This window comes from Sorghum bicolor, chromosome 6, assembly GCF_000003195.3.
Source record: "Sorghum bicolor cultivar BTx623 chromosome 6, Sorghum_bicolor_NCBIv3, whole genome shotgun sequence".
NCBI classification, from domain to species: Eukaryota; Viridiplantae; Streptophyta; class Magnoliopsida; order Poales; family Poaceae; genus Sorghum; species Sorghum bicolor.
The window spans coordinates 43,342,088-43,357,610 of NC_012875.2; the positions used below are offsets into that span (position 1 = coordinate 43,342,088).

Consider the following 15,523-nt stretch of genomic DNA (forward strand, 5'->3'; position numbering starts at 1 on the left):
GGGCAACTTAGGGGATGCAGTTCTAGTCAATGCTTTTAAAAGAAGTTCGTCCAACAAAATTTGAAGTGGGTATGCCGAGTACGTGATGAAGACTAAACAATACAGAATTGTGCCAAAAATAGGTAGAGGTCTTCTAATAGGCTAGAGCTTAGTTTGTTGCTAGTTTCATATAGTCTTTCACACTTTTGTTGATTTTTTAGAGCTTCTCTTCATCAGCACCCTTAGTGGCCGAAACTTACGCAAAAATATTATGTATCATTGTATTAAGTAGATAGAGTATAAGAATGCAAGAGTTCCGGCATTAAGCCGGTTACAGATTTAAAAGGCTACATCTTGAAGGTGACAATGAGTCCACGACGTCTGAACAGCAGCTCTAGCTATGCGCCCCTGCCTGAATCCAAGTATCCGTCTCTGCCTTGATCACCGGTAGCAGCTGGCTTCATCGTGGTGGACGCATCTTGGAAGCATCAAGCATTCCTTTCCTTTCAGATTGTCCACGATACAAGCGTGAAGGAGAGGGTGTCAAGGCCTTGCTGCTGCTGGCTGGTCCATAATGATCGCAGCCGTCGCCAGAGGGTGTGAATTGTTGGTGCAGCCGGTGGAAGCTGTCGGCCGAGAGCTTGGCAGATGTGATGCCATACTTCCTTGGTGTATGGACAACATGCTATAATATGATCAATGGTTTCAATCGCCTTGATCACAGAGGTAGCATTGCTTTGCGTCAGAGGCCATGGTGGGCACGGCGGTCACCGGTCCAGTGTCTCCTTCTGAATGCCAACCATAAAAAGATCTTGACGCGCAACGGTGCCTAAGTCTTCCAGATCAAACGTTGGACTAGAAATTTTGTCGATCCAGAATGGAGTAATAATAATAGATAGTTGAGTGTAAAAGTTTAGCAAAAGCTAAATAAAATTTCTTCAATAAAAAAGCTATAAAAATAGTACTGTACTGGAATCTGAGGCGGTGGTACACCATGAATAAGGCATAGACGGAGTAAAGATACCTGAATAAGGATGGAAGCGACTATCAGCCAGGTGAAGTCGTATAATCATCAATCAACAAATACTGAATTTATTAGCTAGGCTGTTTTTTTGGGCAGCTTTCAACGATTTTGGGAATTTGGGCTGGGCTGTTTTGGGCGTAGATGAAGATCGGGCACAATTTGCTATAGTACAGCTTTCAAAATATTTTCATCCAACGGATCAATTGGCTAATGAGGGAACTGTGCAGGTGCAAAAGGCTGGGCCTCTTGGGCCTAATTTGGCTCTCCAGGCGTTCCTATCTGCGGTTACAGGCGGATGGGAATTTGTAGCAGGCCTAATGCTCGTGTGTAATTGACTGATTTATTTGCCGGCCCATTTCATTGAGCAAAGGTGAAGACTGAGCAATTTAGTATTTGGGTTCGATCTTAAAAAATGAGATATGTTAAGATTGAGGTGAGTCAATTTATCATGCAAATATATTTTTTTAATAACATACATAGGGTCATTTTTCTAAATCAACTAGATGAAATTCCACTTCCTACACCATGAATAAGGCATAGACCATAAAAAAGGTGGCTTTCAATAACTTGGTCAAAAATAGCTAGTGTCATAAATATTGATACTCTTCTCTATAAATTTAGTTGAAATTGAGGACTTATGACAAAGCTAAAATGTTACTCTTTTGCCGGATGAAGATAATAAATGGCTACTCCTTCCATTGCAAAATAAAACACACATATCTCTTTTCGAGGAGTCAAAGTTTTTTAAGTTTGATTAGAAATATAGAAAATAATATCAACACTACATCTCCAAATGAGTTCATTGCGGAAGTATATTCAATGTTTAATCTAATAATACTTATTATACATTATAAATATTAGTATATTTATTGTATATATATATATTTTTATCAAACTTTAAAAGGCTTGACTCTTCAGAAAGCGAGATATTTTTGGGACGGAGGGAGTACATTTATGATGTGGGATGGAGAAGATAGGTCCCTGTTATGGGATGGAGTAGATAGATTCCTATGATATAGAGGTGATTTTTTTTTAAATGAGTTTATTTCTGTAATACTATAGCTAGATAGACAGACAAATAGATACAATACAATGGTCAACAGACCTTCGTAAGAAAAAATTAAATATACTTTAATCTAAAGATAGATAGAGATAGATATGTATAACTTCAGACAAAGTCTGATCCCAGTCGACCCATAGATTTATTCTTTGTCAATGACAATCCACAGATTTATGGTGTTTTTTAGTCATATAATATATCTCCTTGTGGGACGAAGAAGCCACCGGTCAGCGGTCCGGCCTGCGTCTGCACAGTATAAATAGCATCCCCCGTCCTCCACTTTGTTGCATCATTCACCTGTTCGTGCTACCTCTGTGTGAGGGCAAATGAGATCGGCACTTGTAGTGAGCTTTGCTTGTGCGTGGCTGCTGCTGTTGCAGCTCGCAGGAGCTTCGCATGTCGTCTACGACGAGTTTTTCGAGGCCGAGGCTGCGACAGCGAAGGTGCCACCGTCCATCGTCAACCCCCAGCTGAGGACGGGGTACCACTTCCATCCCCCCAAGAACTGGATCAATGGTAATGTAAAGCTACTAAGTAATCATCAACCAGAGCCAAATTTTTGAAGGCGATATGCTGAACATGCATCTTCTGAAATAAAGAGAGGGTAGTAATAGGCTAAAAAAATTGTTTAAAGGGTCAACTGAGCAAAAACAACTTTATTAATTAGTACTATGCGTCAACAATTTATTTTAGTGCAAAAACTGTGTTCATGTGTTAGCACTAGAGTCATAGGGTGTGTTTGGTTGGGTCTCTTGGGCTGGCTTTTGGTTTAGCTGGGCCAATGTGGATTGTTTGGTTAGCTGGCCAGCCTACTTAGCCAGGCTCTAGGAAGCCAAAAGTGCCTCCCTAGCCAGGTCCAGATTGAATCACCAGGTTGATGTTTCTTCTGGAGCCAGGCTACACTCGGCCTTCTTTATGTGTCTCCTAACCGCCCCTGCTCGGCTCACGATCCCCTCCCTCCTCCGCCACCGCCGCTCTCCTCCACGCGCGCCCCCTTTCCCCCGCCGCCGCACACGACACAGGCGGAGTCCGAGCCGGAGGTGGTGCTGTCGTCCCCAAACTCCCCCCAACTTCGCCTTCTCCTCCCCCACATCCCATGGCGCCCGCCGCGACCGTCACCGGTGCCGAGGACTCTGATCGTCTCGCATCCCACGCCGTCCAGCCATAAAAGATGGGGGAGCTCGCGGCGCTCCACTCCTCCTCGGGAGGCGGCGATGGCGGCGGCCGCCCCTTCTTCGTGGCCTTCTGCGTCGCTGTCATGCCGCTCTTCACCGTGGCACGCCGGTCCGCCGGGTCCGACCACGTCGCTCGCTTCCCGTCCCGGCGGCTGGACGAGGACGACGTGGCAGTGATGGTGGTGGCGGAGGCCCTGAATGTTCTCTCCCTCGCTCTCCCCACTGTCAAGCCCAATGGGGGGCACCCGCGCCACATGGAAGGTGGCGGAGGCCCTAGATCTCCCCTTCGCCGCTTCCTGCCCCCGCTCTGCTGGCTCTCCCACCGCTGCCACGAGCGTGCTGCACGGCCAGCCACACCATCACGGTGGGGAGGAGACGCCTCGAGGACCGCCACCACCCAGGGGGTCGTCGACGCCGACGACTCCGATTTCAACTAGGAAGGCTCAGAGTACGACGAGGAGCGGTCGGTGTCCCCGCCCCCACCGCACGCGCCGTCGCACCACCACCACTTGCTGGCGCCAGTGGCACAGCAGCCCCAACTTCGCGGCGGTGAGGAGGAGGCAAACGACGGTGACCTCCATGCTCACCCTGCTTGAGGAAATATCTGAAAGAGGGTAATCCTACCAATTGAGAGAAGAGGTAACTCTATCTCAACAAATCAAGCAACCAAACATACTCTAAGGCTAGCCAGGCTGATATAGTACACGCAACCAAACAAGCAAGGATTGGCTAGCTAGGGACATGCTTGGACTAGCCAGACTTAGTTTGGCTAGCCAGGCTTATCTAGGAAATAAACCAAACACACCCATAGTGGCCAGTGTTACTATGCTCTGAGCTATTATCTGGTAGAGCAACTATTTAGTGCTTAGTTCAGTAACAATGTTTGTTGTCAACTGTCAAGCTCGTTTGGCTCTAACTCACATCTTCTAATCTTTTTCGGTGTGTTGTGCTCTTCACTACTCTGATTGCATCAATCGGCGGCGTAACTTTGCAACGGCAGATCCCAACGGTAATTAAGCCGTTTTCCCACCCTTTTTACTTCTTGTGTTATCATGCATCCATCATATTTCCAGATTTATTTTTGGTATATATGCCGTGCAAATTTCAACCTTACGTACTCATGGGGATTACATCACATTTGTTAACATAGAAATGAGAGATATTCGTACTCCACATGTAGATTTGCTCTATTATTACTAGTGACATTTCGATTGGTGTTTTAGTTTTAAGGCCCTGTTTTTAGGCATTGTTTAGTTCTAAAAATTTTAAAGATTCTCCATCACATCGAATCTTTAAACAAATATAAGGAGCATTAAATATAGATTAAAAAATTAACTAATTGCATAGCTTGTCTTTAATTTACGAAACGAATCTTCGAGCCTAATTAGTCTATGGTTGGACAATAATTACCAAATACAAACGAAATTGATACAATAGACAAAACCAAAAAAATTTCAGGAAGTAAACAAGGCTTTAGTTCCAAAAAAAATCAAAATTTTTCAAGATTTCCCGTCACCATCAAATTTGTAGACGTATGCATGGAGCATTAAATATAAATAAAAAAAAGTACACATTTTATATGTAATTTGTGAGACAAATTTTTTGAGCCTCAACATTTATCAAATACAAACGAAAATGTTATAATAGCCAAGTCCAATATTTTTCATCAGCTAAACAAGTCTAAGTGGAAATACGGACTCGGTTTTCGATTGATGAAACTGTGCATGCAGCGCCCATGTACTACAAAGGGTGGTACCATTTCTTCTACCAGTACAATCCTAAGGGCGCCGTGTGGAACAACATCGTATGGGCGCACTCGGTGTCACGAGATCTCATCAACTGGGTGGCACTACCGACGGCCCTCAGACCTAGCATCCCGTCCGACAGGTACGGCTGCTGGTCGGGCTCGGCGACCGTGCTTCCCGACGGCACGCCGGTGATCATGTACACCGGCATCAACCACCCCGACATCAACTACCAGGTCCAGAACGTGGCCTACCCTCGGAACAAGTCCGATCCACTGCTCCGCGAGTGGGTGAAGCCCTCGCACATGAACCCCATCATCGTGCCGGAGCGCGACATCAACGTGACACAGTTCCGCGACCCGACCACGGCGTGGCGCGCCGCCGCCGACGGCCAGTGGCGGCTGCTCATCGGCAGCGCGACGGACGGCGGCTCACGCGGCGCAGCGTACGTGTACCGGAGCCGCGACTTCCGGCGGTGGACGCGAGTCCGGCGGCCGCTGCACTCGGCGCCGGCCACGGGGATGTGGGAGTGCCCGGACTTCTACCCGGTGAGCAGCGACGACGACGGCCGCCGCCGGCGCGTCGGGCTCGAGACGTCCGTTCCGTCGGGCCCAAGGGTGAAGCACGTGCTCAAGAACAGCCTCGACCTCCGGCGGTACGACTACTACACCGTCGGCACGTACCACCGGAGAGCCGAGCGGTACGTGCCGGACGACCCCGCCGGCGACGGCGACGGCGAGCGCCGCGTGCGGTACGACTACGGCAACTTCTACGCGTCCAAGACGTTCTACGACCCGGCGAAGCGGCGGCGGATCCTGTGGGGTTGGGCCAACGAGTCCGACACCGCCGCCGACGATGTCGCCAAAGGGTGGGCCGGGATTCAGGCGATTCCGAGGACGGTGTGGCTGGACCCCAGCGGGAAGCAGCTGCTGCAGTGGCCTATCGAGGAGGTGGAGGCGCTCAGAGGCAAGGCGGTCACTCTCGGGAAGACGATAATCAAGGCAGGGCACCATGTCAAGGTGACCGGGATACAGACGGCACAGGTATATATATATATACCGTTACTGTTTCTCGATCGCCTTGTGCATCGATCTGTTGCCCACAGAATTTTACGGAGCTGTGTTCGTTTGGCTGTTAAAATGGCATAAAGTTGTTAGAGAAAAACACTACCGAATGACTCACACGTTTCCTATTGTGCTGCATGCATGCAGGCTGACGTGGAGGTGAGCTTCGAGGTGTCGCCGTCGGCCCTGGCGGGAGCGGAGCGGCTGGACCCGGCGCTCGCCGACGACGCCGAGAGGCTGTGCGGCGTCAAGCGCGCCGACGTGAAGGGCGGCGTGGGTCCGTTCGGGCTGTGGGTGCTGGCCTCCGCCAACCTCAAGGAGAGGACCGCGGTGTTCTTCAGGGTGTTCAAGGCCGCCGCCGGCAGCAGCAACAAGCACGTCGTGCTCATGTGCACCGACCCTACCAAGTAAGTCCTGCGAGCAAACCGGCATCAATCTCCCGGCTGTGGCCACCAACTATGAGCTTTTCGTGTGTGTTCACCCACAAATATATAGCAGAGCATACAGGCAGCAGGTACTGTGGTTACACGTATATGTACACTTGACTGCACTGACTTTGTTGGTTTCTTTTTTGTTGCTCGGACACACAGGTCGTCTCTGAACCCAAACCTGTACCGCCCGACGTTTGCAGGTTTTGTTGACACGGACATTTCAAATGGGAAGATATCGCTGAGAACCTTGGTATGCGTACTAGTACAAGTAAACAACGAGATTCATGTATCACAAATCCTCTGTTTATGTGTTTCTCAGCTGTGGCGATTACTTTCTTTTTTTCCTGCAGATCGACAGGTCGGTTGTTGAGAGCTTTGGAGCTGGAGGCAAAACGTGCATCCTCTCCAGGGTGTACCCGTCGCTTGCCATCGGCAACAAGGCTCACCTCTACGTGTTCAACAACGGGAGGGCGGACGTCAAGGTGTCCCGTCTCATCGCATGGGAGATGAAGAAGCCGGTCATGAACGGGGCCAAGATCTAGATCTTAAGTAAATAACTCATAAATAATGTCACCTGAAAACTACTTTTCTATATTCTAAAGCGACGTGGTAGCTTGATAGAGGATATCCTGTACTTTTCATATATGACGATAGTTGCTACCGGTAAAAAAAAGGTTGGAGTTACAATTGGGTGTGACAAAAATTTTATTTGTCGATGTAGGTGGATGCAAAGCTATAGCTTTATCATCAATGCTTGCTCGCTGCCACATCCAAAGCACATTCTCTTTTTCTTATTGGAGAACCTTCTTGGTAGACTAGATGTTGTCGTTTAAGAATCGATTGTCTATACTAAAGCGTGCAGTGTCCTGTAATGTTACAGTGCAAAGTCAATCGACTTTATTATTCACTTGCACTATATATAAAGGGAAGTGATAAATTTCAGATGCCTAAAAATAGTTTGTCCTTCCAGCGATCGATTCGAGCAGTCCGATCTACTGTCGATAAATCGTCTTCAACCTCTGTCTCCTCACTACTATAGACCGATTCTTCGCTGAGTGTCACGGGCACTCAGCAAAACCATCTTTGCACTTGGCAAAGACACTTTTTAAAAACAAATATTTGCCACTTGACAAAGACACTTTTCTTTTTTAAAAAAAATCATTGTCGAGTGGACACCATATTTTCATGCTTCATCATCGGCTGGATGTATCATCTTGTCAGGACTATATCGAACTCCATTCTTGTGCCATGTTTCGTGGACTTCTCGGTCATGAATAGTCGTTGGAGCCTCGGTATGATTGGAAGGTGTCATTGGATTTTCATGGGGACCTCAAGCTGCTCCTTCTGGCCATCACCTTTGTCTATCTCCATATACTACCTAGAGGATTTATACTTTGGACAATACTTTGCGTCCTTGTGTTCTTTTCTAAATAGGACGCACCCCTTCAGACAAGCATGTATCTGCTCAAACGACATCTTAAGTGCACGAAGGAGTGAAAGGATCTAATTGGCCTAGAGGGGGGGTGAATAGGCGTATCTTAAAAACCTGAAACTCAAAAGCTCAAGTTGCGGAAGTTAAATGCCTGCCGGTACTACCGACAGTTTGGGCCGGTACTACCGGTGTAAGACAGCCAGTACTACCGACGCAACTGTTGGTACTACCGACGCCCTATGAGAGCTACGAAATCAAAGTAGATTGAGTTTTGATTTCAGATCTGAGAGTTACCCCACTCTCCTAGATGTAGTAGAGGATGATGTTGAAGTTCCCTTGGCTCGGTTCTTCTCCAAAACGTAGATCGGCCCTTGTTCACCTATGAAAGGGAGTAGAGAGGAAGAACACGAAGAACACAAGAACAAGGGTAGTCGATGCTACCTCCACAGCAAGACAAGATATTTTTTCCGAGGTTCGGCAATCCCCACGAAGGAGTTCCTACGTCCCCGTTGTTGAGGTGACCACGAAGGTCCGACCACTTAGGTCTCCTCCCTCAAGCAACCACACAGGTTAGCTCAAGATTTCCACTAAGAATCAAGGGGTTATACAAACACTTCGTGGTGCCCTCACAAATGAATCAACACGGGCAACCACGAAGAACGCCTAGCCGGCTAGGGTTCCAAGAACCCAAAAGTAACAAATGCAAACCAAACCGGCAAGACGAAAAATCCAAGTGCTCAAGTCACAAATCGAAGCTCTCAACTCTCTAATCTCACTTCTCTAGCTCGAATCTCTCACGGAGTGAAGTGTAGGAGCAAAGAGGGAGAGAGAGTGGGTGAGACAAAGCTTGGAGACAGATTTCTAGATGTAGAGTTGAAGGAATGGGAGAGCTTACGGTCAGAAATGAGGGAAGAGCTATTTATACATAGGTCCTGAACAACTGCCGGTACTACCGGGGCAACCACCGGTACCACCGGCTACCTCGGATCTAACGGTAAGAAGTCTCTAGGATTTGCGAGAAATAAGCCTACCGGTACCACCGGGCTTTTGTTGGTACTACCGACCATTGCCGGTACCACCGGTGGAAGGCCGGTACCACCGGCAGTTCAAATCTCCGCAATCAAAGTCAGCGCAGATTTGGCCTGCCGGTACTACTGGTGCTGGCCGGTACCACCGGCCCGAGCCCGGTACTACCGGTAGTTCATTTTCTCGCAAAACTCAAGAGAAAGGCTGGCACTGCCGGTACCACTGGCCCTGAGGGTTGGTACTACCGGGTCACCCTGGCAGAGAAGAAATTTCCTAGGGCTTCGTGCGTGCAAGTGTGTCTCTCAAGCGCAAGAAGTAAATTGACCTGAGCACCCTTATCCTCATCTTACCAACTTGATTTGCATCCCTCTTGATAGTGCGGCGTTTCCTATAACTCAAACAAAGAATAAAAACTTTGTAGCCACTTGAGTCAAAACATCGTTCATCCATTAGAAATTTAGGGGTGCTATAATTCACCGAATGTTTTCGTTCAATTCCATCAATGGACTAACACCTGTAGATTATGCTCGATAAACATGTTAGTCCCTAATTTGGTTGTCATTAATTATCAAAACCCACATCGGGTCGAATGCACTTACAAGGAGTCTGTGTGACTCGTACAAATTCTTTGGTAGAATGCGGCCCTCTGGAAGAAACCCCCAATAACTACCAACATATCATCGAAGCATGCTCGACTCATGTTGTACTGAGACTTCAACCTCATTAGGCTTCCAATGGCATCCAGTTGAGAAATGGTTGCCTTCTCGTGTAGGAGCTTTTGTGTTGAAGACAACATGTCGTAGAACGCCTTTATGGTTGGCTCTGGCTCCTCCTCCACCACCACCTCCTCCTCCTTCGTGGGTCTTTTAGCGAAGTGTCCTTGGTGAAAGTCATCTATCATGTATGCTACCCCGACATCACCATCAAACGCCTCCAAGAGTGGTCTCACCACGTCCTCTCTAATACGATGGGCTTCACCATGGTACACCCACCGGATATAGTTTGGCATAAATCCAAACTTGCAAAGATGTTCCTCCATGACCTTCCTTGTTTTTCTTTTCTTGTTTCCGCGATCACTGTAGGGACAGAACATGTCTTTTGCTCCTTTTAGCAGCCTTGCCAAATGCTTGATCCAAGAATTTATCGGTCGTGTCCATCCATTCAACACTGACCCAATCCCGACCTAGGGTGGCTTGTGTACATCCATTCACGGTCATCCATTCTCTAGCATATACATAAGTGAGTAATATAACCATTCATTGCATCTACACGGCGTTGCTACTATCTAATGGGTGAGGATAGGTCCTAATCCCACCTGTCGATGCATATATTGGTTAGTTTCCATGATTTGCTCCAATCTGAGACCGAGTTTTAGCACCACCTCCCCGCTGTTGAGAAAAGAGAAGGCCGAGAAAGAGAGGAGGAGGAGTCCAATTGCCAAACCTCGGCAAAGGGTGACTGTGGCTTGTGGCCGTCACCTGAAACCACCTTTGTCAAGGCACTCGGCAAAGATATGCTTTGCCAAGTGACTTTCTATGCTGAGTTTCTGGCTCTCGGTAAAGCCGCCTTTACTGAGTGCAACCTTTGCCGAGAGTTGGCACTCACTAAAAAGCCTCTTTGCCAAGGACCTGATTTTTGGCGCTCGGCAAAAAAGCAAGCACCTAGCAAAGAGCTGCTATCAGGTCATAATAAGCTTGAATCCCATACGAAACAAGGACATAAGTGTAGTTTGGGAAGTAAAACAACGGGAAGGAAGAAATTCTTGATTGTCTAGGTAGTTTGGGAGAGGTGGGTGAAAAAATGGATGGAGGAAGAAATTCTGTTTAATATTAGGTTTAAATATAGGTGACTTTTTTTAGAAAAAAAAACACGTTGGGTCCTTAAATTTCTCTCTCATTCTTATCCCGATCTGTGGTAGCTTCAAATGATCACCTTGAGTCCTTTAAGATTTCAAGTGGTTTATTCTAAATTTATTTTAGATCCAATCAGAGATGAAAATATGGAAAAGTTTAGATACCCACCATGCATTTCGCTTTTTTTTCCTCAAAGAAAAAGGAACGACCCTCGTTGGGCCGGAGCGTGGTACGAATTTGGGGCTTTTCCGAATGTAGTAATTCGAACCCCAAATTCCGTTGACAAACGGTGGCCTTTTTCGCTGTGAAGGACGTGGCCCTGCTCCGGTGCTCCCCCGAGCTCCCCGGCTCCTGTCTCGAATGCGCCCACGTACCCGACGACGCCCGCCCCGCAACCGCAAGGCCGCAACCGCGCATGCACCCACGTAACGTACCCTCCGCGCTCGACGCCCGTCCGACCGTCCGACATCCCCCCCATGGCGCCCCCACCACCGCTCCACCTCCGCCGCTACTTATCCCTCACCTCGCCCCGCCACCGCCCCCGCCCGCGCCCCTCCCCTTCCCCTGCTCCTCGACCACCTCGCTCACCGAGAGAGCTTCGGCTCCGCCGACGACGACGCCGCGCCGCCACCTCCACATGGCGGACGACGCCGTCGTCGCCGGAGCGGCCGTTCACTGCGCACGGCCGGCGCCGGCGCCGCTGCTTGCTTCTAGGAGGCACCAGCAGCAGCAGCAGCAGCAGGTCGACGACGCCGGCTGCGGCGGCAGCAGCGACGACCACTACCAGCAGGACGTGATCAGGCTGAGGCGGACGAGGAGCGGCCGGGCGTTCCCGCCGCCGATCTCCGTGATCGGCAAGGGCGGGCGGCCGTGGCTGAGCCTACGGGCGCACCGCGAGGGTGGACGCCTCGTGCTGCGGGAGATGCGCCTGCCGTCGCAGGAGCTGCCGCTGCAGCCCTGCAAGGAGGACGGCAGGTTCAAGCTCCTCATCCACCCGGAGGCCCGCGCGCGGCCGTGCGGTGCGGGGGCGGCCGCCGGCACCGCAGGAACGGCAAGGGAAGGATAGATGAGCAGTGCTCTTGATCAGCTGACCAGATGATGATCTGCCGCCACACCCACACGTCGTTGTCTACTCTTGTATATATGGGCTGCAGGGCTGAGATAAAACCGGTAGATCTCCCTGTTTAGTTCTTGTGTGAGAGGGCTAGCTCGAGCTATCTTCTGCTTTGCATCCTGCAACCGTTGTCCACAATCTTTGCCTTCCGTCAAGTTTTAATACATCATGGACGGAACATTGAGGCATTTCTTTGGTCTTTAATTTGTCTATTCGCGTTCAGCACTTTACACTGTGCGCGTGTTGTCTGCTTTCATCTGGTGCGTGCGTTGCATGGGAACGCTCCACACAGCCAACCGCTGAATTACATCGACTGCAATCACAAAAGAAATGGTTTTATTAGCGGAGCTAGAGTAAATATGAGGGGATGTGCTTACCTTGTCAGTACTTTGAATTTATCGTATGGGTACGAATATGATAAAAATTTGATCATAATCATTATTTTATATGATAAAACTCAACTAATGAGACTCATAATAGATGTCTATGAAATTTTTAGTTACATACTCCAAACCATCCAACTAAGTTTTAGTTATAGAGATGCAAACGGTTTATGCTGCGAATCTATATATAGACTTAATTGCAGGTAAACCACGACAAAAATTGAACCTATATATAGGTTCACGGGTAAATCCATTTGCTTCTCTATTTAGTTGATTATAAATTTTGGATAACTAAGTTTTAATTAAACTTAGTCCTAGACAATCAAGAACACCTAGGCCAATTTTTTTAAAAAAATAATATGAAAGTTGTTTGCCAACTAACAAACAATAGTAAATTGGATCTTGATTGGTAGAGCTCCGATTCTTCTATGCACGGTAGCAAAAAGTCCTTTTATTTCTCCAGCAAAAAGTATTTTTATTTCTCCTCTTGAAATAGACATGGAGCCATAAAAATCACTACTTTTTTCCAGCGTTTTCAACTCCTATGCATAATGTACCAAAAAGCCAAAGTCGTAGAGCCGTAGCGAATGGTGAACATTAGCATCGCCAATCCGTGACTATGCTATAAAATTGTTGGGCTTGTGGTCACGGCTAAACCCTAACTGCCCCCTCTCAATTTGTGTCATGAGCTGTTAAAGCATCTTCAATTGTTTTTATTAAACTTATTTTTCTAATTCTTGCTTAGAGAGTTATTATAATAAAAATAATTTTTATATCTCTCCACCCTCTCAAACTTCTCTTTATCTTGCTCTACCTCTATTTTAATCCTTGGCGAGCGAAAAATCATAAATAGAGGATGAAAATATTTAGAGATCTAGCTTAAACAGGTTGTTGGAGTGAACTTTTTCATCGAAATCTCTATATCTATATTTGAAGAGTCATTCAATAAATATTCTCTTTGTATCTATCGTATGAAAAAAAATCTAAAGAGGTCACCATACATTTTATTTAAAGAGTTTCAAAATAAAGAGTAGTAAAGAAGGATAATTTTGAATACGGTAATGATACTATGTGGGCGTCCGTCCTGTCCGGGCGCCGCGCACTTAGGCTTGCGGCCCAATTAAACAAACACACCCGAACCAACTCACCTATCTCCGTTCTTGTTCCTTATACCTTTCCTCGAGTCGAATTCCCACAGCGCTCGTGACATTCGGCTCGCCCTCTCCTCCTCCGGCTCTTCCACTCACTCGCTCTACTCGCGCGCTACCGTGCCTCCCCTCCCTCCATGACCTCCAAGCCACCAGAGAGGAGGGCGACATCGACGGCTTCCGGCGAGCCCCCTTCCTCCCTTTCTCCCTCCCTCCATCTCTATCACGACCTCATGTCATCAGAGAGTGAAAGGTCCTAATATGGCTAGAGGGGGGGGTGAATAGCCTATTTAAAAATTCTACAAACTCACTAGAGCAAGGAGTTAGTAAATAACAAAGCGAAGCTTTTTGCTCTAGCTCTAAAGGGGTGTTTGCAAGCCACCTACCCAACAATTCTAGTTGATATGATCACTATGCACACAAGAACTAAACTACACAAGGCAAAGTAAGCAACTAAACTAATTACACTAGTTTACGGTAAGTAAAGGATAGGATGAGATATTTATACCGTTGTGTAGGGGATGAACCAATCACCAATATAAACAATCAAGCACCGGGAGAATGCCAATCAAACACAATTGAGACACCAATTTTTCTCCCGAGGTTCACGTGCTTGCCGGCACGCTACGTCCCCGTTGTGTCGACCAACACTTGGTGGTTCGGTGGCTAAGAGGTGTAGCACGAACCTCGTCCTCACTAGGACACCACAAGAACCTACCCACAAGTGAGGTAACTCAATGACACGAGCAATCCACTAGAGTTACCTTTCGGCTCTCTGCCGGGGAAGGTACAAGACCCCTCACAATCACGGGAGATGGCCACGAACAATCACCAACTCGTGCCAATCCTCCTCCGCTGCTCCAAGCCGTCTAGGTGGCGGCAACCACCAAGAGTAACAAGAAAACCGCAGCTAGAACGATCCCCAAGTGCCACTAGATGCAATCACTCAAGCAAATGCACTTGGAATCACTCCCAATCTCACAAAGATATTTAATCTATGAAGGAGATGAGTGGGAGGTGTTTGCTTAGGCTCACAAAGATGTTATGTATGCTAGAATGCCAAGAGTGTAAGCCCCAAGCCGACCAAACACGTATTTATAGCCCCTCAAGCAAATAGAGCCGTTGGCTCTTTTACTGGGCAAACTGCGGGGTCACCGGACGCTCTTAAAGGGGCACCAGACGCTCAACACCAGCGTCCGGTGCTCCAACATCAGCCGCGTGTCAGAGTCTAACGGTAACCTGCAGAGCACCGGACGCTTGAGCAAGTTAGCACCGGACGCGTCCGGTGCACACCGGACTCATGCGTAGAGAGTTTCGCAAACCTGCGGGTCACCGGACGCTAGCCACCGGACGCACCCTGAGCGTCCGGTGCTCACAGGACTCGTGCGCAGAGAGAGTCGCCAAGACGCCTGCACACCGGACGCGCACCACCGGACGCTCAAGCCAGCGTCTGGTGCCTATCGTCCGGTGCCTTACCCTAGCTGGGCTAGGCACTGTCTGCACCGGACGCTCAGACTTAGCGTCCGGTGCCTCAGTGGCCAGTGTCCGGTGAGTGTTTTCTCAGCGAAAAACACTCCCGCGACTTCTCTAAATTTCCCACCGGCGCAATAGAAAATATGCACTTCATTTTCTCAAAAAGCGCCGAATCCCGCCGAGCTTGGAACCCATCCTCTCTCTACCTTTGAAACTCCACCTCCTTCTCAAAGTGTGCCAACACCACAACGTGTGTACCAACAAGTGTGCTCGTGTGTTAGCATTTTCACAAACATTTTCTTCGAAGGAGTTAAGTTAGCTCACTAGGTTCTAAATGCATGCACATGAACAATTACACCTAGTGGCACTTGATAACCGCTTAGCCAAAGAATTCCCCTCTTTATAGTACGGTTATCTATCCTAAATGTGATCACACCCTCTATGGTGTCTTGATCACCAAAACCAAAATCCTAAGCAATACCTTTGCCTTGATCTCCATAGGGTTTTATTTTTCTCTTTCTTCTTTTCCAAGTTGAGCACTTGATCATCTTGTGGTCATCACCATCATCACCATGATCATCACTTGCTCCATCACTTGGCATGTACCAACCTCATA

General features: G+C 48.1%; 2 protein-coding genes across 2 annotated transcripts; both read left to right on the forward strand.

Annotated features, from left to right (window-relative positions):
- LOC8155357 (beta-fructofuranosidase, insoluble isoenzyme 2) lies at positions 2,369–7,272 on the forward strand. The gene is made up of 6 exons (XM_002489061.2): positions 2,369–2,579; positions 4,239–4,247; positions 4,969–6,026; positions 6,195–6,454; positions 6,638–6,728; positions 6,829–7,272. The coding sequence occupies exons 1-6, from the start codon at positions 2,390–2,392 to the stop codon at positions 7,018–7,020; spliced, it is 1,800 nt and encodes a 599-aa protein (XP_002489106.2). The 5' UTR covers positions 2,369–2,389; the 3' UTR covers positions 7,021–7,272.
- On the forward strand, positions 11,336–12,113 carry LOC8155489. Its single transcript, XM_002489062.2, has one exon. The coding sequence runs from the start codon at positions 11,427–11,429 to the stop codon at positions 11,853–11,855; it is 429 nt and encodes a 142-aa protein (XP_002489107.2). The 5' UTR covers positions 11,336–11,426; the 3' UTR covers positions 11,856–12,113.

What these genes read in the sequence shown, in the direction of transcription:
- LOC8155489 (XM_002489062.2), top strand. Translation starts at nt 11,427, where the DNA reads ATGGCGGACGACGCCGTCGTCGCCGGAGCGGCCGTTCACTGCGCACGG.
- LOC8155357 (XM_002489061.2), top strand. Translation starts at nt 2,390, where the DNA reads ATGAGATCGGCACTTGTAGTGAGCTTTGCTTGTGCGTGGCTGCTGCTG. An exon ending in CCGGGATACAGACGGCACAG is followed by an intron (nt 6,027 to 6,194) that starts GTATATATATAT and finishes GCATGCATGCAG; the next exon opens with GCTGACGTGGAGGTGAGCTT. An exon ending in ATGTGCACCGACCCTACCAA is followed by an intron (nt 6,455 to 6,637) that starts GTAAGTCCTGCG and finishes TCGGACACACAG; the next exon opens with GTCGTCTCTGAACCCAAACC.